Here is a 22,089-nt window from a genome sequence, read left to right on the forward strand (position 1 = left end):
TTTTCCCTTGGCAATAAAATTCCAATAAAATATAGACAAGCATCATCGTGATTGGTACAAACCAGGAACTAACCTCCATTTTCTAGCTTTGGGGATCAAAATATCCTGATTCCTGCTCAGCCCCTATTCAGTTTTCTGACCTCCTTGCGCATTTGTTCAAGAAATTTCAGATTTCATTGACAAGGGTGCGCCTTCTTTATAAAAGACTAACAATTGGTGCGTTCATCTGATTGTCCCATACGAAAGGAAGTAACAACATGGGTTGATGTAATGTTGAAACTTGCCATTGAGAACATTTCTGGTCTGAAACTATATGAAGCCTTTGATCGAGTGAAAATTGTTGATTGAAAGTTATTGTCTCGTTACGAGTAAGGCAAGGATCAGCTCACTTGCACGATTTATTAAAGCGTCAGTGCAGTCCGACGTAGATTCACATTCATAATTCCTGCACAGCAAGCTGTCAATCTCAGAAGAGCTGTGAAGGGGAGTGCATTGTGAGAAGCAAGTTGGGTTACACCAATAAATTACATTTTTTTTAAATATTGCCCTCAATGTGGTAAAATGGCCCAGTAAGCCTCACGGGGCTGCCAAAGAAGGAGGAGCAGGGACCCTCGAGCCCGAGGCCAGTGTCACAAACATGCGAGTCCGAGCAACACTGGCAAAGGCTTGGGGAGAGGGGAATAGCGAGATGGTAAAATAGGGGCCAAAACACAGACTATCAAAAACCAAAGACACCTCTTTAGAATTGTTGCCCATGCTGTTATACAGGGATTTTAAATACTTGCAGGGTGTCTGTGTAAATTAGGGGTGAAACAAATGTGAAGCTCAGCAGACTGGTGAAATATTGATGATTTGCATCTTTTTTTTAAATTGTTATTTAGGTTGATTTGTCAGACTGTTCCAATGTCACAGTTTTCCTGGCTCCTAGTGTGGTAAGTAATAAGTGATCCTTTTCACACTGTCCCTCATTCACATGCATGCACACACAGAAACATACATATCTCTCTCAGTACATTCATGTACCAAGCTTATTAATGTGTTCTCCGTATTTCTACAATCACTAACCCCTGGTTCCTTCTACTTTCCAAGTACACTTGTGTCATATTTTTGGGGTTTATACACTGGATATTTCTTTTGGTATGATCCAGCTCGTGACGTTTACTTGTCCAATATCCAGGTAAACATAGTGAGACCCAAGGTTTAAACAGAGAACCCTCATCGCTGCCCCCAGGCTTACTGGAGTATGTCACATGCAGCACATAACACCGTGTCTTACTTCTTCAGGTGCTATAGACCATTAAGCCAACTTTATTGAACGTTACGCAGGTTACCAAATCAGAATAAACACCGTAGGATTGACAGTAAATGCAGGCTGCATCTATTCCCCTTGGAATGGACACCAGAAAAGCACTTCCTTGGAGTCCCAAGACTGGCCTTTGGAACAGTAGGTGGAAGTTTGAGCCCACGTTAACTTTCAGCGTAAATGGCAACAGGAACGCAAAATCCCGCGAGAGCCAGGAAACTCGATTCTCGCCGGCAAGATCCCATTTCGTGATTTTCCACACCTCTCGCCTGTGATGTGACGAGGTTCCCATCCAGGAAGGTCAGGAACCTCATTTGAATGCATTAACATCTCATTAGTGGAACAGCCCATCGGCAATTCCACCCTCACTGAACATTCATTATGTGCTGGCGTGATGTCAGGCCGGTGCAGTTTACATCAGCTCTACAAAACCGAGAAACTGGCGACCTCACCTCTGAAGGGGATATCGGAGGTGAGCGCTCATGTTGCCATTACCCTCCAGGGTGTCTAATGGAGAGGGGGCACTGGCGAGAATGTGGGGGAAGTAGCTAAATGATTACTGGGGGAGGTGGGCTGGGTTGAGTCCCAGCAAGTGGGGTGGGGTGTATTTTCACAGACCTTAGCGGGCCTTCATTGTTGTTGGCTGTAGGTCTCCAAAGGGATCTGGTGTATAGTTAGCATTTCGTGGGACCCCCTCGCTGTCATTTAAGTGATCTTTCCTCCGAGTGATTACCCTTCTAGAGTGGCAGCTGGAAGTGGGTTGGAGTGATCAACATCACGGGGTCAGCACAGGCGACTGTGAGGTCCCTGGGTGGGGTCCCGTGAGAAGCCAGGCTCCACGGGCAGAGATGGGGTACCTTTTCTTTATCTTCCTCACCCTCCCGATAGGTCTAGTGTATTCCCAGAATCCAGAGCTAGGGATGAGGCAGCCTACTGCCTTCCACGCCCTGCAACCTTAGGTAACCTTGGCGGGCATCAGACATCTGACATGGGGTAAGTGAGCAGCTCCATGAAGGGAAATGGACCCTCACTCAGCAGGGAAGACGGGTGCGGTCAAAATGAACCCCACCCTCAAACTGCAAAGTGCAGCCTGGGCACGAGCTGTGTGAGTTGTCATAGATACATAGAACATACAGTGCAGAAGGAGTCGGCCCATCGAGTCTGCACCGACCCATTTAAACCCTCACTTCCACCCTATCCCCATAACCCCTCCTAACCTTATTGGACACTAAGGGCAATTTAGCATGGCCAAACCACCTAACCTGCACGTCTTTGGGAGGAAACCTGAGCACCCGGAGGAAACCCACGCAGACACGGGGAGAACGTGCAGACTCCGCACAGACAGTGACCCAGCGGGGAATCGAACCTGGGACCCTGGCGCTGTGAAGCCATAGTGCTAGCCACATGTGCTACCGTGCTGCCACTGGTCATGGAGGCCAGGCTCTCAGGGATGTAATCAAATTCTGAAAAGCTCTGGCTCTGGGCATTGTCAGGACTCCTCATTAGCCTCCTTTCAGTGTTTGGACTGAGCGGATGATGGAGTCAGTCGAACTGGCTGTGCTATTGATTGCTGTGGAGTGAACATGCAGCCTGATTGTTACTCGGGCTGGGGGATCTTGGGGGGGGGGGGGGGGGGGGGGCAGAATCATCTCGGCATTACAGTGTCATCTCTGGGAAGGGGGAGAACCATTGAGCTTCCATCCTCTCTAGGCAGATGGAAGGGCAATGAGGATCTGTAGGGGCTGCCAGAGCATGCCGCAATTACACGAGAGTAGGCAGGCACTATATGAGTGACCAATTTGTGACAATAAATATCAATCAATCACGTGGCGTTTATTACAATTGATGGTTCTAACACTCTTGACTTATCTCTAATCGTGGCTAAGTTCACCCATACCCACTCTGTGGCTACCTTTTCTTTATCTTCCTCACCCTCCCGATAGGTCTAGTGTATTCCCAGAATCCAGAGCTAGGGATGAGGCAGCCTACTGCCTTCCACGCCCTGCTACCTTAGGTAACCTTGGCGGGCATCAGGACCTTTAGGGTCCAGTCCTGCTTTCAGTCAGGATGGGTGTCACCCTCTGATGTGCGGGCTGGAGGTGGGTCGGTCACAGGGAGGCAGGTGGATTGTACACTCCAGGATCTATTGGGTGGAAGGCCCTGGCTGTGCACCTGTTGATCCTCTTCCCTGTATGTACCCTGCACCATCCGCCGAGATGGAATGCGTGACCTGGACCATCACCTGCCATGGAATGCCTGCAACCTTTGTCTTGAGGTGTGAATATCAGCTGGACCATAATATACACTGTGTGCATCCTGAAAAATCAACTCATGGGGGGCACAGAGAGCTTCGCACCTTCATTATATTGAAATAAGATCTATTCCACACTTGTGTTCTGCTCTAACTCTTCCCCAGGACCTCAGAATAGTAGAACTCCAACCTCCTTCAGTCCTCTCTTACTCCTACAATCTGCAGGTTTTCAAAACCAATGTTTGCCATCCCCTGGTTCATACATCATGAACTAACTCATCTTCTATGCTTCTCACTTGTGAAAGGGCTGCACAGCAAGGCTCAGTAAAAGTAAAATTAAACTTGTAGTGCTACCTACAGCGGCTCGTCACAACAGGATTGGATTAATTGCAGATTCATAATTTGCTGCTGAAATGTTTGTGTTCCGAAAACGGTCTTCCGTGAGATAAAGATTCTGAATATTCCCTCCCATCATTATCTGGTTAATTTTCTAAATTGAGTAGTTGGTGGAGAGACACGATAAGTGACACAATTCAGGGAGTGGAACGGTCACTATAATTCCCAGTACACCCGTTCTCCCTCCGAATAGTTTGGCATGCTCAGTGGATGCAAGAAATATGATAAGTTATTTGATCCCACAATTGATTGGTCAATGAAAGGCGTTAAAACACACTTTGTTCTGTGCAGCTTTCTTTACTAGAAGTCAAGTTGTTATCGGAACTTCCAGAAGATGCCTGGATTGTTGCTGGTCGATTCCCATTCCCGAACTGGAAACCATGCTACACAGTTGGGGATGGGGTGGATAGAGCCTGGTGTTACAGCGTTAAACGACTACGACAAGACGATGTATCCCAAATCCCACAGGAAGGAACAGCCGTCTAACACCAGCTGCCAAACCCGTTAACTGCAGATATGCAACTTTAAAGAAGAGACAGTTAAATTATTTGTTTATCTTAAGCTGCAAACCACAAATTAAAGATTTTTTTAACAACTTCAGGAGGATTTTTCCAAAGCTAGAAATTCTTCCGTAATAAACAAAGAATTATCTATGTTTCTTCTTAAGTCAACATTACAATTTTGGTGTGCAATTTCTAAGAATGGAATGTTCTTCCCTTGTGGCAGTGCCAGCCTGGCACTGCCAAGGGTCAGGGCCCTAGGAGGCCCTACCCATGAAAGGTGAGTGGAGGAGGGGTTTGAATGGTGGGGGTGTGAAGACCAGTTAAGGAGGGGCCTCTGGGAAGTTGGGGGTCCTGGAAGGAGGTTTGGGGAGGGGGGGGGGGGAGTAGTGACATTTCCCATGGGTGGGGGACCCACAAGCTCACTTAGAGATCGGGGCACCATTTCAAAATGGCGGGCAGATCTCTGAGTTCAGCTCCCCAGTGCTGAGAAAATTTGAAGTGAGGGTTAAACCGGTGAGAAACTCCCCAGGGCCCAGAAAAGTGTCATTGGATAGCGGTGGGGAACGAGCCAGCGGAAAACTCCCTGAAAACCCCGCCACAAATTAACTTCAAAATGTTTCCATTGAATTCCACCCAACATCGACTGAACATTACTTAGTCGACAACTGATGCACTTAACTACGGAAAAGGTATTCCCTACAAACTTGACACAACCAAAAAACCCCATGCCACTTTCTACATTACACCACACTCTCAGCAGTAATAAAGTCCTCAAGCTCCTGGCTTCAACAAGATCCCTTCTCTCTCTCCACCATCGTGAATCTTCCAGTGTTCTTTCAAACAAAATCCCTTCACAACCTAAGCATAACCCAATGACTTTCAGTAGCAAGGCACCCACTGGCAATTCCTTGGTTTTAACTCCACAGAAGCCTCGTTTCTTCCAACTGGAAATTCATCCTCACCAGCCATCTTGATGGTTAACCTGAAAATAGCCTTGCCATATGAACACCTGCAAATAATCTTCCCCAAATCTCCCTGCTTGGCTGACACAGAGTCTGAATGCAGCACTTCCTCCTTTGTGTTTAGGTGTTAAAACTGGCACCTTTCAATAGGTTGTGATTTGAATTTCTGTCTCCCCCATTACAAGCAAGTCGCATGTCACATCTCTCTCCCCAAACTACTCCATTTTATCTTAAAGATTGAAATATAACTATTATAAAATACAGGTTTTGTAATTAGGAACCGGAATCTCGATCATCGTGCCTGGGTTCGGTTGCTGGTTGTCACGGATCTTGCTGAGTTGAACTAAATAGATTGAACAGGCACACCTGGTATCATGTTCTGTTAAGCTGCTTCGTGTAGCATAAGCTGCTTCCTTGATGTATGCTTTGACAAAGGAAGCTCCAGACTATAAAATGAGTTCAACTTGTTCATTGAACTATTAACACAGTTCTTAAATGAGTTTGACTCTCTGCTAATCTAGCTGTAGTAACTCAATCTATCTTTACCAGCCTGCTCTAAGCCACGTGCTGGGTGTGATGCTGTTGATCAACCCTGATGTACTCTCTAGATGTCTGTCTGTGGAAAGAGGCAGAGCACGTGTGCCCTGTCCTTTTATATTAGTTGTGAAGTGCCCCCTTGTGATAATGCCACCTCTGGGTGTCCTGATTACCCATTGGTTGTGCCCTGTTGTAATGACCTATTGGCTGTATGTCCGCATGGCATGACATCTCTGGTGCTCCCTCTAGTAGTTACTTAGTTGTAGTGTATTTACATTAACCCCTTATGTATATACAGTGATGCATATCACCACACCTTCCCCCCAAAAAAAACAATGAATGTCTTTCTTGCAATGATTTTTCCTATAATACTACCAAAATATAACATTGTAAACCCTTTAACTACTAACTTACTATCTACGGTACAGGTAATATCCTTTCTTCTTTAGTCACGTTTCACCGTTAAGAATATTGTCTTGGCAACACTATAAGCATCATAGCTGCTATAACAACTGCACGAAACAGTTACCATTTAAAGTTCAGTTTGCATGAGTTCTTAGAATCCCAACTCTCAAACAAGTGGTTTTGCTTTCTTCACTCATCAGAGAATATCTTCTTTCTCATTTTGCGGTCTTTAAGCTTTTCCATGTCCATGGCTATAACATTGTACACTTGGTTTGGTCTTGTTAACTTTGTCGAGAGCAACATTGTCATCAGAGTGTTGACTTGTTAACACGGTCTTCGAATCATTCTGTTCCAATTTTTAACTTCCGTTATCCATTTTCTTCCATGTATTTTTTAAATGTCTTAGTCTGTGAAGAAAGTGCCAAACCAGCCACTTGTGAATGGGGGGTGGGGGGGTGGAGATGGAGACTGTGCAGGGGGGGATGGAGAGAGCTTGGAGATAGAGTCTGTGCGGGGGAGGGGGGTGTGGAGAGAGCGTTGGAGATGGAGTCTCCACAGGATGCGGGGAGGAATGGAGCATCTGAGAGTGTATCTATGGGCTGCAGAAGATGGATGGGGGTGGGAGAGGAGAGTGCAACAAAAGACTTCATGGAATTGGAGGAAGTGTGTTCGCATGTATTAAAAAATGGCTATCACATAGAAAGCAGAGAATTGGAAAATGGGTCCTTTTCAGAGTGGAACGATGCAACAAGTCGAGTACCACAGGGATCAGTACTTGGCCCACAATTGTTCATTATTTACATTAATGACATGGAGGAAGGAACAGAATGTTAGGTTTCCAAATTTGCCGATGATATAAAAATAGGTGCAAAGGTATGTTGTGATGAGGCTATTGTGATTCAACAACAGGATATAGATAGATTGGATGACTGGGTGAAAATCTGGCAAATGGAGTTTAATGTGGGGAAGTGTGAGGTCATGCACTTCGGTAGGAAGCATCAACAGCTGATTATTATCTAAATGGAGAGATTGTAGGTGTTCCACGATGGCGCGAACCAGGCCCTGGTACGACCGATTCTGGCTCCAGCCTCCTTTCGCGGTACCAAATGGGGGCGGCGCCAACCTGCACATGCGCAGGAGACTTCTTTAGCGCGCCGGCCCCGACCAATATGGCGTCGGTGTTCAGGGGCCGGCCGCGCCATATAGTAGGCCCGGGGGGGGGGGGGGGGAGGCTCGCCCGCCGATCGGTGGGCCCCGATCGCGGGCCAGAGCCCATTGGAGGGCCCCCCCCCCCCCCCCGGTGAAGGAGCCCCCCCCCCCCCCCACAGGCCGCCCCCTGACCGTTCCCGCCGGCAGCGACCAGGGGTGAACGGCGCAGGCGGGACTCTGTCGTATCGGTCCGGGCCAGAGAATCAGCGGCCTCACCGATTCCGGCGCCGCGCTGGCGCAAATGGCGCCAATTCTCCGCATCTCGGAGAATCGCGTGCTGGCGTCGGGGTGTTGTGGCCCGTCGTGGGGCTCGGGGAATCGCCCCCGAGATGTGCAGAAATTTCTTCTCTGGAATTCACTGCCCCGGAGGGTGGTGGAGGCTGGACCATTGGAAGTATTTAAAGTGGAGAAAGATCGAGGAATAGAGGGCTATGGGGAAATGGGGCAGTAAAGGAGTTGAGGCCAGCATTGATCAGCCATAATCGTCTTGAATGGCAGGGCAGGCTTGAAGGGCTTGGTGGCCTACTCCTGCTTCTATTTCTTAAGTTCTTGTGTGTTCATCTCAACTAATGCTGCTGGGGTGCACCGTGACATTAAGTGGAGAGCATCAGAGCCCAGCCCAGTTCTCTGCCGACTCCAAATCCACGTAACCTGCTTTTGAACCGGAGGCCACCATTGGCCCTGACAGCTCGCAGTTGGACACCAACTGGCTCTGTGGAGATTTCTCTGATCAGAGATTCCTGCAACCTCTTGTAAAGTTCTCCAAACTAGGGGCAATCCTCGAGAAGGATAGCTTACATCTTCAGCTTGTAGTTAGGCTCCACGTAAATCTTATGTGTGACCAAGAGGAACTCTCTCCTACAACCGAGTGCAGGACAGTCGTTAACTTCTGAGTGATCGTAACCAGGTTCTGCGGCCCACATTGTAACATTGAACTGGCGTCTTCACAGGGTTCAGAGCTGAGGAAGAGGAGAGAGCAGCTCAGCCCAAAGTCTCTGCTGGTTGCACTGAATTGCACTGCAGCCATTTTACAGTGATGGCCTGACCACGAAGGGGCCTGTGAGGCAGTTCAGTGTGACTGTGAAGTGTGTGGAAAGCCCAGGCTGTTGAGTGAGTGTTGTTACATTCAAGCGTGCTGATAAAGCAACTGTACAGATTGACTGAGTGCAGTATACTGATACCCAGCGGCCCAGTGAGTTTCCAGTTCTGTATATGATTGACGCGCAATGGGAATGATAGTCATTGCTTCATGGGAGTCTGCTTGAAGACAGTTCTTGACTTTTCTTGTTCACCTATTACAGATAATCCCCCAGTGGGGTTGGGAAGAGGAGTTGCTGAATAAGTGAGCTGGAGGAGAGGGGTTTGGGAAGAGATGTGGGGGTGGAGGGCGTGCTGGGGAGAGACGGGCTTCACTGAGTCTTCTGCCATCAGGAAGTGTGGAGAGCTGGACTGAAACCTGTATGACTTCATGAAATAAAAACATTTTTACAAAATACTTTTAAAAACAGATTTTCATATTTACGTGGTGTATTATGTTGATCTATAAATACATGAACTTTAACATGCTGAATGTTACAATGCTGCTTTATCGCTTTTGTTTTCACTGACACCTGGGGTCACTCATTTTCAAGAGTTTTTTATATACTTGTTCGTGGGACGTGGGCGTTGATGGCAAGGTTAGCATGTGATACGCGTCCCTATGTTGACGTTGAGAATGGTGCTGAATTAAAATGGAAAATTGTTTGTGAAACACCGCTATATTCCTTTGCATGTACATAATGCAGCAAAATCATGTCCTGATGCTGGTACAGACTTCATCCTGTATGACTTGCACTAACTGTATAGAATGCTGAAAGACGGAGGGTTACTTTGGTGGTTTTTATACAAATGTATTGGTCTAGATGGTAATGCAATGTAGCCAAATGGGCAACCCCACTTGAAGTCTAATAATTCCATCCAGGTGAAGTAGCCTGGAAACATTTGCTTCAACTGCAGCATTTCACTACGGATCATAAAAAGGTAGTTTAGTTACATGTGTCTCGTCACAAAAAGTGTTGAGACTCTTTGTCCTCAGGCCACTCTCACCTCGTATGCGTCACTCGATTCTTCTGATACAATTTCAGCTTTTGCAGTCTCAACGGGTTGTTGCAGAACCACTGGTGACGGCAATATTTTATCCCCCGCCTGGTCATTTCCCAATAAACCATGACGGAATGAAAGGCTGCAAATACCAGAAGCAAAATCTACAAAATGGAAGACGAGGACTGACATAACACTGAAACATGCACTGCACCTATTCAATTGCATTTATTACCGTATTACATCAAAAAGGATAATAACAAAGCTCAACTGCAGTGCTTATATTTTATTTATAAATGATTCCCAATGTAACTTATTCCACAGACCTCAAAGTGCTTTATACTTGAAGATCAGTGGTAGGAGTTTCCTTGCTGAGTTTCGTCAGTCATTTGCTGTAACTCTTGTCAAATGGTCAACAGAGAAATGGCTAAGTGTTTCCCCCCAAAATTTCTCGTGTTTCCACCAACTGTTCACCAAAGTTACAGCAGAAGATCGGTGGGATCTTGTGAGAACACCCCCCAACCCCCGTCCCCCGTCCCCACTGCATCCATCAGGATTCACATTTGAATCTATTCCGTCAATACTGGGCAGTTTACTTTCAGAATGTGGCAGGGAAGATCGGTTTTGGTGTTCTGGGAACACAAAACGTTCACTATTTCAAAATGGGACGTTGATGTCAGATATTACCGCTGAGCTAAAGAAATGGAGACCATCACTTGTATCACCAGTGGGTTATTTAAAACTTTAAAAAGAAGACAGACAGCATAACTAGGCTAATAGTTAAAAAAAAAGATTGTTTAGGATAACCAGTAGTCGGGACACTGCTGTCTCACGGCGCCGAGGTCCCAGGTTCGATCCCGGCTCTGGGTCACTGTTTGTGTGGAGTTTGCGCATTCTCCCCGTGTCTGCGTGGATTTTGCCCCCACAACCCAAAGATGTGCAGGGTAGGTGGATTGGCCACGTTAAATTGCCCCTTAATTGGAACGCAATAATTGGGTACTCTAAGTTTATTTTTAAAAAGGATAACCGGTCGTGATTTGCCTGCATGTAGCATTCCACGGGCCGGACGATACAGCATTTAATTATATTAAAATTGATGTAAGTGCATCCAAATCAAACCTGATTACATCACCAGTGGGAGGGATCTCAGCAGATCTCGCTGGCGCAAATCCCGTTTTGGCCCTCTCATGAGATTTAGCAGCCATTAGCGTCTCCAGGGAACCAACGCACAAAATCACACCCACGGTGTCCGCGGTTCCATTAGGCTGATCTCGTATAAGTAACGCAGACATGTAACATTTGCCCGATTACTATGATTGATATAATAAGTCTTCATTGTCACAAGTAGGCTTACATTAATACTGCAATTAAGTTACTGTGAAAAAACCCTCGTCGCCACATTCCAGCGCCTGTTCGGGTACACTCCCTCCACTCTTTTATTTATCTAAAGCACGATATTTGCCAGCATTTTCACAATTAAATATCATTCTTGCCAAACATTTTGGGCTTCTTAAAACAAGGAAGCAGGAAATAATTTTTTATAAAGAAGAAAAGCTCTTGCTTTACATGGGTGATGAGTGGAGAGCAGAGAAGGATTAAGGAAGATGAGAAAGATTGCACACCAAATGGGTACTCTGAGGAGGTGGAGAGTAAATCTTTGAGTAAAAAGTGTAGTGTAATTTTGCTATAAGAATGTTTGTGAGGGTGGGAAGAGAGGTGGAAACCGGTTAACATATTTAGTAAAATGCAGGATAAATCTTATCACAGATCAATGTTCAGAGCCCTTATAAACTGGGGCTGGTTTAGCACAGTGGGCTAAACAGCTGGCTTGTAATGCAGAGCAATGCCAGCAGCGCGGGTTCAATTCCCGTACCGGCCTCCCCGAACAGGCGCCGGAATGTGGCGACTAGGGGCTTTTCACAGTAACTTCATTGAAGCCTACTTGTGACAGTAAGCGATTATTATTATTATTATTATTATTAATAATCATTATTAAAATGTATGTGAAAGTGCAAGATTGCAAAGTGAGGGTCGAACTGACCAATGTCCAATTGGTAATTGAAATGATTTCGAATAGAAGCAACGCAGTATAGGTGGGGAGTATTCCCTCTTTTAACCCTAGTCTGAGTGAAGCGAAGAGTTAACAGTCCTCGCTTAAACCCCATGGAGATCTTGTGACACATTGGGTAGAGTCACTGCCTCTGAGCCAGAAGCTCTGGGTTCGAATCCCACTCCAGGATTTGATGGCCAAGAAAGGTACATTCATAACGCGGTCAGCAAAGGTTGATTGTCAAACTGTAAGTCTCCCCGCTATGCCTATGGTGGGGTTAAGAGTGGGGGAGTCTCCCAGTCAGCCAAGTGGTACCCCTCAAGCTGTAGCCTCGGGCAACAGGCGGGTGCTGTTTTCCAGGGAAAAACTAGCCAGTGAAACAGACATAAGCATCTGTCTCATGTACCATTAAGCACAGGAACGAAAGCAAAGTCAAGCTTATGGCTGCATAGCTCGTGATACGCTTAACATAGCTCGTGATACGCTTAACATAGCTCGTTGGATACATGATTTGAAAGGACACATACTGAGTGAGCTGGAAGGCAGCAAGAAAATTTCCTAAATGGACTCATTAAACACTTGCAATTATACAATTAAACATTATTACAAATTGGTTAGTCACAAACCAATTTTCCAAATGTCTCAAATTTTCAGCAATTATAATTTATCAGAGGTTCCTATGCAATCAGCTAAGGATATTCCCTGTTCATTATCAGCAGCCTTATAACACGCAAGTGTTTGCAAGTAATCACCTCAGGCCTGGGCAATTCATCTTGAAGGAGGAAACAAGGGCTAAAAGAGATTGCATTTAATGTATCTGCGGCTGGGAGAGAAATTTAGCATGATGCCTGATATAATTGCATTTCCCAGATATTAATTCTTATGTGATATATGCTTGGATCGCTCCCTGTGGTCAATTAGGGAATTACTCCAGGCATTCATAATTGCATCACAGTCGTAACTGAAGGGTGACCGTTTCAACCCCGTGCCGCTGTCCATTCTACCGCCCATTGCTCACAAAAGCAATGAGGTAGAAGTTGCCCGAATAATTCCCATGGGTTTTGCGGCAGAGGAAAATGCCTGCCCGGGATGGATTTCAAGGCATTAGTTCCCCTTGCAGTTCACGATGTTGTGTGGACCACTCAATGTCATTGCTGACTTGAATTCACATCTTTTATTATTCCGAATAGAGACCGATTCCCAAGCAGTAAAATGGGGAGTGAAGGAGGAGATATATTGCACTTCAATATAAAATTCAATCTGATGATGTGCTTCAGTAGGACATGATTTAATGCTGAAAACCTAAAAGTAAAACATGCAACACACAAATATAATAATGCCGATGATAGCAAAGTTGAGAATGGATGCCGATTGTAATTTCACAATGGTTTATAAATAACTAATATTCACAAATAGGATTAAGTGCAAGTCTTCCAATTAAAAGTGAAGCAAGGATATAGAGTTAGAGATGGGCCTTTCACAGATCATATCAGGAAGTGCTCCTTTTCCACATAAGGTAGTGGAAATCTGGCATTGTCTCCCTCAAAATGCTGCTAAGGCTGGAGGTCAACTGAAAATGCCAAATCTGAGTTGATACATTTTGCTAAGCAAGGATATTAAGGGTTATGACCCAGGGCGGCTTATATGTAGGTCCTGATCAGCCATGATGTAGCTGAAGGGCTGAATGGACTTCCCTTGTTCCTATATACCGGCTAGACTCCAGTTTGTGAACTTATCTACTGCCACATGGTAGCACCTCATACATAATCTCTTCCCCCGTGGCAGGCGGTCAGTCGTTAGCATGAGTACCTTTTATTTCTCTTGCGTTAAGCGTATCAGTAAAAAATGCCACTCTGTTATTTGTGCTAATCACAATGTTCACTCTCCAATTCCTTCAGCTAACTTCTCGGGAGATTCCTGGCGATCTCAGCGGCTGGCTACAGTTCTCAGAGTTGAGGCTCCTGTGAGAGGAAGTTAGCGATGGAGGGCGTCAGCACTGAACGCTCTTGGTATCTCGGTCCCAACGAGTTTTCGGAGACGTGTAATTTCCTGCTTGTACCTGCATTTATTTAACGACATGGTCAAAGGGTAATGTAATTTTTTTTAAAAGACTTGCATTTATATATCGCCTTTCATAACAATTGAACCACTTTACACACACACTGGGCTTTTCACAGTAACTTCATTGAAGCCTACTTGTGACAATGAGCGATTATTATTATGTGGTATTCTAGGTATTACGGTACCTGATAGGCTAAAGCACCATTGGTGGAAACTGTATGCTTTCTATTGGTTAGAGTGTATGATAGCTCCGCCCTGATAGGCGGGGTATAAGAACCCGTGCCGCCCCAGCAGCCCTCATTCTGTACCTGAGCTGCTGGGGGAAACATCTAGCTTATTAAAGCCTTCAGTTGGACTACAACCTCGCTTTAGTGGTCATTGATCGTACATCAATTTAATAAGTTGGATTTTTTAAGAAGAAAGGATGGAGCTCCGAATCAAGCTGGAGTGTCTGCAACTTAGCCCCCACGCGGCGAACTCAGCAGCAATCTTTAAGCATTGGCTGGCGTGCTTTAAAGGGTATCTCGAGACGGCCGAAAACGCACCCACAGGAGAGCAGAAACTGCACGTCCTGCACTCAAGGGTGAGCCCGGAGATTTACACCCTCATCGAGGAAGCGGAAGACTTCGATGCAGCAATAGAGCTGCTAAAAGAACACTATATTCGCCCGGTAAACCAGGTCTACGCCCGGCACCTGCTTGCAACAAGGCGACAAACCCCTGGGGAATCGCTGGAGGAATTCTACCGTGCACTCCTGGTGTTGGGCAGAAGCTGCGGCTGCCCGCAAGTTTCGGCGAGCGAACACACGGAACTCTTAGTCCGGGACGCTTTTGTGGCAGGTATGCTATCGTCACAAATCCGCCAGCGCCTGTTAGAAAAGGACACCTTTGGTCTCAGGGAGGCATTGGCCCTTGCAGGCTCCCTGAACGTGGCCTCCAGGAATGCCCGCGCTTACGTTCACGACCGCGCGGCAGCCCCCTGGGCAGCGTGGAACCCCTCCGCGGCCGACCCCGAGACTTCCCCCATTCCCCCACAGGCCTGCGCTGCAAGGCAGCCTGGCAACCCGAAGGGGCCCCGCTGCTACTTTTGCGGGCAGGCCATACATGCCCGCCAGCGCTGCCCGGCCCGCGCCTCCACCTGCAAGGGATGCGGCAAAAAGGGCCATTTTGTGGGGGTATGCCAGGCCCGGGCAGTGGCCGCGGTTTCCAGTGGCGGATGCAGACCGCAACCACAAACTTATCCACGGGCCCCTTGCGGCCAGCGGTCGCCGCCACCTCCATATCCCAGGGCCACGTGCGGACCCGGGGCGCCGCCATCTTGTTCCGCGGACGCCACGCTGGAGGGATGGGCGCCGCCATTTTGTGCACCCCCAGCCATGTGCGACCAATGGGAGACGCCATCTTGGATGAACCCCCAGGACCCCAGCACAGCTGGCCACACACTGCCCGAACAGAACTCTCAACTGCTGCGATTGGCCTCGGTGACTCTTGATCAGTCTCGAATCTCGAACACTCTCAACCGCTACGACGACTGTATTCAGCAACGGGCACGAGACGTCCTGCCTAATCGACTCTGGGAGCATGGAGAGCTTCATACACCCTGACACGGTAAGGCGCTGTTCTCTCCTCATCCACCCCATTAATCAAAAAATCTCACTGGCCTCCAGTTCCCACTCAGTGGAGATAAAGGGGTTTTGTGTAGCAAACCTCACAGTCCAGGGAAGGGAGTTCAAAAATTTCCACCTCTACGTTCTTCCACACCTCTGCGCGGCTACACTCCCGGGTTTAGACTTCCAGTGGAACCATCAAAGTCTGACCTTCCAATTCGGCAGCCCTATACCCCCCTTACTGTCTGCGGCCTCGCGACCCTTAAGGTCAACCCGCCTTCCCTGTTTGCGAACCTCACCCCAGATTGCAAACCCGTCGCCACCAGGAGCAGACGCTACAGTGCCCAGGACTGGATCTTTATTCGGTCAGAGGTCCAAAGGCTACTGAGCGAAGCGGTCATTGAAGCCAGTAACCCCCCCTGGAGAGCTCAAGTAGTGGTGGTAAAGACCGGGGAAAGCAGAGGCTGGTCATGGACTACAGTCAGACCATCAACAGGTTTACGCAGCTGGACGCGTACCTTCTCCCCCGCATATCCGACCTGGTAAACAGGATCGCACATGATAAGGTCTTCTCCACGGTGGATCTCAAGTCCGCCTACCACCATCTCCCCATCCGTACTAGTGACCGCAAATACACTGCCTTCGAGGCAGATGGGCGGCTCTATCACTTCCTAAGGGTTCCGTTCTGTGTCACCAACAGGGTCTCGGTCTTCCAGTGCGAGATGGACCGAATGGTTGACCGGTACGGTTTACGGGCAACATTCCCGTATCTCGATAATGTCACCATCTGCGGCCACGACCAGCAGGACCACGACACCAACCTCCGAAAATTTCCCCAGACCGCTAAAATCCTTAACCTTACATACAACAAAGGTAAATGCGTGTTCAGCACCGACCGTCTAGCCATTCTCGGCTACGTAGTGCGAAATTGAGTTATAGGCCCCGACCCTGAACACATGCGCCCCTTATGGAGTTCCCCCTCCCTCACTGCTCCAAGGCCCTGAAACGCTGCCTAGGATTTTTTAGCTACTACGCTCAGTGGGTCCCCAACTACACGGACAAGGCCCCTCCCCTGATCCAATCCACAGTTTTTCCCCTGTCGATAGAGGCCAGCCAGGCCTTCAGCCGCATCAAAGCAGACATTGCAAAGGCCACGATGCACGCCATCGACGAGTCCCTCCCCTTCCAGGTCGAGAGCGATGCATCCAACGTAGCTCTGGCGGCCACCCTCAACCAAACGGGCAGACCGGTGGCCTTCTTCTCCCGTACCCTCCATGCTTCCGAAATCCGCCACTCCTCAGTCGAAAAGGAGGCCCAGGCCATAGTAGACGCTGTGCGACATTGGAGGCATTACCCGGCCGGCAGGAGATTCACTCTCCTCACTGACCAATGGTCGGTAGCTTTCATGTTCGATAATGCACAACGGGGCAAGATAAAAAACGACAAGATCTTGCGGTGGAGGATCGAACTCTCCACCTACAACTACGAGATCTTGTATCGTCCGGGGAAGCTAAACGAGCCTCTGACGTCCTGTCCCGCGGCACATGTGCCATCGCACAAGTGGACCGCCTCCGAGCCCTCCACGATGACCTCTGCCAGCCGGGGGTCACTCGCTTTTTCCATTTTGTCAAGACCCGCAACCTGCCCTACTCTATCGAGGAGGTCAGAACAGCCACCAGGGACTGCCAAATCTGCGCGGAGTGCAAACCGCAGTTCTACCGGCCAGAGAAAGCGCACCTGATAAAGGCTTCCCGTCCCTTTGAACGCTTCAGCATGGACTTCAAAGGCCCCCTCCCCTCCACTGACCACAGCACGTACTTGCTGAACGTGATTGACGAGTACTCCCGGTTCCCATTCGCCATCCCCTGCCCCGACATGACCGCAACCACCGTCATCAAGGCCCTCCATAGCATCTTTGCACTGTTCAGGTTCCCCGCTTACATACATAGTGATAGGGGGTCCTCCTTTATGAGCGGTGAACTGCGTCAATTCCTGCTCAGCAAGGGCATCGCCTCGAGCAGGACGACCAGTTACAACCCCCGGGGTAACGGACAGGTAGAGAGGGAAAACAGAACGGTCTGGAAGACCGTCCTACTGGCCCTACAGTCCAGGAATCTCCCAGTCTCCCGCTGGCAAGAAGTCCTCCCAGATGCCCTCCACTCCATCCGGTCACTGCTTTGTACGACCACCAATCAGACACCTCTCGAACGTCTCCTTGTCTTCCCTAGGAAGTCCTCCTCTGGGACCTCGCTCCCGACCTGGCTGGCAGCATCCGGACCCATCCTGCTCCGAAAACACGTGTGGGCGCACAAGTCGGACCCGTTGGTCAAGAGGGTCCATCTGCTCCATGCTAACCCCCAGTACGCCTATGTGGTGTACCCCGACGGCCAACAAGATACGGTCTCCCTACAGGACCTGGTGCCCGCCGGAACCACATGCACATTCCAGCCACCAGTCCCACCCTCCCCTCCACCGCAGCACCTCACCGGAGGATCGGTCCTTCCGCCGCCCCCGTCTAGGCCCCCCCACCCACCGACCCCCCGCAGCTGCTCCCTTCCCAGGTCAGCCGTTTTCCCCACCAGCGCCGTCTAGGGGTGACGAAGCTGCCACGGAGATCGAAGCCATGCTCCTGGAGTCACAGACGCCCGAGCCTCCACCGGAGTCACCACCGAAGCACCGACAGTCACAGAGGACGACCAGGGCCCCCGATCGACTGACTGCTTCATTTTAACTGTAATCTGTAAATGTGAACCATCAAATGTACATAGCTACCAGACTTGTAAATTGTTACTAAACACTGTACGGAGGTATTACGGTACCTCCACAACTAATTATACCATGTTGTTATGTTTTGTAGTTTCTGGCCACCACTCCCGCCGGACTTTTTTTTAACAGGGGGTGAATGTGGTATTATAGGTATTACGGTACCTGAGAGTCTGAAGCACCATTGGTAGAACCTGTATGCTTCCTATTGGCTAGAGTGTATAATAGCTCCGCCCTGATAGGCGGGGTATAAGAACCCGTGCCGTCCCAGCAGCCCTCATTCTGTACCTGAGCTGCTGTTGGAAACATCTTGCTTATTAAAGCCTTCAGTTGGACTACAACCTCACTTTAGTGGTCATTGATCGTGCATCAATTTATTATTACACTGGGCGGGATTCGGCAGCCCAGTTAGCTGCAAAATCCATATTGCTCGCTCCATCTCGCGAGAGGCCAAAAACGGGATTTGCGCCGACTGGTTTTTGGAATGCGATCCCCCTCCGATGATGCAATCGGGTTCATGCCCAGCAGGGCGCGAACCTGATTGACAAGCATTGGAATGGATTGTCATTACTCGGTGGGGTTAATGTCACTTCTTCCGTCCTCAAAGAAACTTCCGGCCCGCCAGCCATGAAATCATGCTGGCGCGAATCACTTTAAGAACGGTAACCAGGCTGTAACGATATGTATAATCGAAGGAGAGTAAAGGGTTAACAAAATGATGTTCATGTATATCAACACCAGATGGCATCACTGAGTAGTCTTATAAAAGGCTGCATCTCAAGGAATCCTGGGAGAAGCTGTAGGAGAAGTTGATGGAGAAGGATAGTGTGAAGTTGAGTTGGAGTGTAGGTTATATATTAGAGAGATAATTAATTACTGTAACATAGATTCAATACTATTATTTTGTTAGCTGTTACTCAGTAGAGTGTGTGAACCAATTTAAGTTGTGTAAAATAAATTAGTTTTGATTTAAACATATAGCTTTATGTTCTTTGTCAACACTACGACTTTGGCTATCTTAGAGAACAATACAAGGAACATAACACAGGCGCCACGACCTTTGAGAGGGATGAAGGAGCACTCCTGTCTCCACTGAGCAGCAGGGAGTACAAGGGTAAAGAGGCCGCTGGGCAGTTCCGGGGGGGATGGGGACTGGCGGGGTGAGGATGGAGGTTCGAGTGTTGGGGGCTGGGACTGGGGGTAGGGGCAGGGGTGTGTGTAGGTGAAGGAGGAGGTCAGGTGTCAGTGGCTTTACTTGCAGGTGGGGGGGGTCAACAATATCGCACTCGGAGTTGGAGTCTGCTCTCTGTGGCATGGGGGTCCGGGACCGGGGATGCGATGATTGCCCTGTAGCTGGGCTGTACGAGCAGGGTGGGTGACACCCCAAAAGACAAAGGAACTCAGTGCCCACTCAGCTGGTGGGGGTTGGCCCACCAGACGATCAGCAATCCAGTCGGCCAAAGTATGGAATGATGAGGTCTATGAGCTCTCCGAATTCTCCAGCCTGACGAATCAGGGTGCCTCTTCGCACTGCTTCTCCCTGAAGGAGAAACCAATTGTGCCCAGTTAGAATCCCGAGCTTCGCGTGTGTCAGACGAATCAGCCCTCCGACAAGGCTTGGATTCAGCGTTAGGTACCGAGGTTGTCAGTTTGGTGGCTCGGGAATAAGTGGCAAGGGGGTGGCATTTCCCCAGGCTCCCCAACACCTGCAAGTAAGGCTCCTTCAGGCCCCTACCCTAGCCCCTCCCCTCACGATTCAAAGGCGGACAGCACCGTCCAGATGTTCATGGCCAGTCGCGATGCCTCCAATGGTCTCAAGTTTGAGGGAGGGGTCACTTTAATAAGAACACAGGAATCCATATCGAGTAAATTAAGAAAGAAAGTTTTATTACACCAACCATATGTACACTACCCGGTAGATCCCTACTGGGTTCCTATTCTGCTTGGTGCCTTACTGGCCGACTTTCTACACATGGGTTAATTGAGACAGCCGGCCCTAGCGGGGGAGCTCGTACTCCGCAAGGAGCAGGGGGAAGACGAGCATTCCCACCCCCTAGGTTCCGTGCGGGATATTACAGACGCCCAGACTGAAGGCCCCAGTGGGCGAGAAAAAATGCAAGGGGCAGCCCTGTTCTGGAGATGAAGGGCACCAGAATTGTGAGCGTGTGATCGCTGCAGGCAATGCCCTTGGACTAGCTGCTCCCAGGTCAGGGCGGCCTATGGATCAAGGGATATTGACGATCAGTAGCTGCAATGCCAACTTGTCTCTGAGAGAGTGAGTGAGTGTACCTTCCCTTGTGCAAAGGTTTGGTACTGTTGCAACAGGCACAACAATGTTAATGCCACCCACTTACTACACCTGGAATATGTGCTCAGATGCACACATTGAGTGCTGAGGGAATGTCAGAATTTATCAATGTTGCTGAAAAGACTCTTGTTGGTTCATGACAATCATAATCATTTCTAAAATAGCCATTGCTCTTTCATGGTAACTACTTCTTTAGATACGGTGCAAACGCACTCAGAATCACAGAATTGTTACAGTGCAGAAGGAGACCATCTAGCCTATCGCCTCTGCACCAGCTCTCCAAATGAGCACCTTGACTTACTGCCGTTCCCCTGCCTTTTCCCTGCACCCCTGCACATTGCTTCTATTCAAGTAATCAAGTATTCACCTAATGCCCTTTTGACTGCCTCGATTGTTCATCTTTTTGTTGATTATGGTCTGTAGCCTACGCCAGCCTCACCTTAATTCTAGTCGCTCCTGTATTCCCAGTTATATAATTGCTCCACCACTGGTGATTGGGCCTTCAGTTGCCTCGAGCCCCAAGCTCTGGGATTCCCTCACTGAACCTTTCCACCTCGCTCCCTCAATTTCTTCCTTTGAGACAATTCTTAAAACCTACTTCTTTGACCAAGCTTTTTAGTCATTTGACCTGTTAGGTCCTAATGTGGCTTGGGGACACTCTGTTTTATAACCCTCCTGTGATGTAATGTTTCATTACATTAAAGGCACTATTTCAATGTCGGTTGTTGTTGGTGGTCTGTGGGTCAAAATATTCCGAAGCAATATTTTTTCCCATGAACAATGCTGGGTAGGGTTAAATGCTGTAATGTCTGCTAGGCTTTGTAAGTGGGTTATGTTTTAAAGTGTCTCTTTTAATGTAATGCAAATCATAATGTCCTTGAATGTGAGATTGTATGATGTTGTATTGAATTCACCAAGCTGACAAGCCTATGTGATCTGGTTGCCATGGGGCAAGGTGGCAATTAGGTCAAAATCTATTCAGAGTCAGGTGCAAGCTTTGACACCAGGAAAACAAAGGAAGAAGCAGATGTCCTTGTTGGTACGGATAAACACTCTGAGAGTCAGTGGGATCAAAGGGTTTGGGGGAAGTAAACCCACAATGAGTGTTGCTATGCCAGAGGGTATCAAAGGTTGAGTGAAGAGGACACTGGCAGATTCACCTTCGCAAAACCGGAAGAAAGGTTGCTATTAATGCTGGGAGGAGTTGAACTTTTAACTTAATGCCTATGGAGAGTGTGGTCTAATGCATAATATGGAATGAAGTTTTCAGTTGTGTTACAAAATTAAAGGTGGAATACCTTTAATGTGGTTTCATGTATTAGTTGTCGATTAAATAATGTTTAGTCGCTGTTGATTTTAGTTGGTTTGTTACAGCAAAAGTCTTAAAATGTGAAATCTTATTGTGCCGAATGGCCTCCTTCTGTGCTGTCACCAATCTATGATTCTATGAATATAGACATGACCCACACATTTAACAAGCAGATATCTGCCTCTCCTTTCCCAGGTGTTGCCAAGTCAAGAAACCTCCTCAGACCACATTACTAATAGTAAATGTTACATTCTGACAACGTTTTAAAGGTAAAATATTCAAAATCTCCATGTAATAAATATTCATTTCCAACACGGAACCTATGAAGATTAATGTTCTCTGGTAGT

At 48.1% G+C, this 22,089-nt stretch overlaps 2 protein-coding genes across 5 annotated transcripts in view; one reads left to right on the forward strand and one right to left on the reverse strand.

The window, feature by feature from the left end:
• The window catches only part of antkmt (adenine nucleotide translocase lysine methyltransferase), a 51,637-nt gene extending 47,087 nt beyond the window's left edge, over positions 1-4,550 (forward strand). For both annotated transcript variants that reach the window (XM_072481679.1, XM_072481678.1), the window contains exons 6-7: positions 882-932; positions 4,242-4,550. In XM_072481679.1, the coding sequence (XP_072337780.1) occupies positions 882-932; positions 4,242-4,436 (246 nt within the window). In that variant the 3' untranslated portion in view covers positions 4,437-4,550. The remainder of the gene's footprint in view (positions 1-881; positions 933-4,241) is intronic.
• Positions 4,551-12,967: 8,417 nt separating this feature from the next.
• ccdc78 (coiled-coil domain containing 78) overlaps positions 12,968-22,089 on the reverse strand; it is a 140,702-nt gene continuing 131,580 nt past the window's right edge. For all 3 annotated transcript variants that reach the window (XM_072481684.1, XM_072481682.1, XM_072481683.1), the window contains exon 22: positions 12,968-13,754. In XM_072481684.1, the coding sequence (XP_072337785.1) occupies positions 13,670-13,754 (85 nt within the window). In that variant the 3' untranslated portion in view covers positions 12,968-13,669. The remainder of the gene's footprint in view (positions 13,755-22,089) is intronic.

This window comes from Scyliorhinus torazame, chromosome 17 (assembly GCF_047496885.1).
Source record: "Scyliorhinus torazame isolate Kashiwa2021f chromosome 17, sScyTor2.1, whole genome shotgun sequence".
In the NCBI taxonomy this organism is placed as follows: domain Eukaryota; kingdom Metazoa; phylum Chordata; class Chondrichthyes; order Carcharhiniformes; family Scyliorhinidae; genus Scyliorhinus; species Scyliorhinus torazame.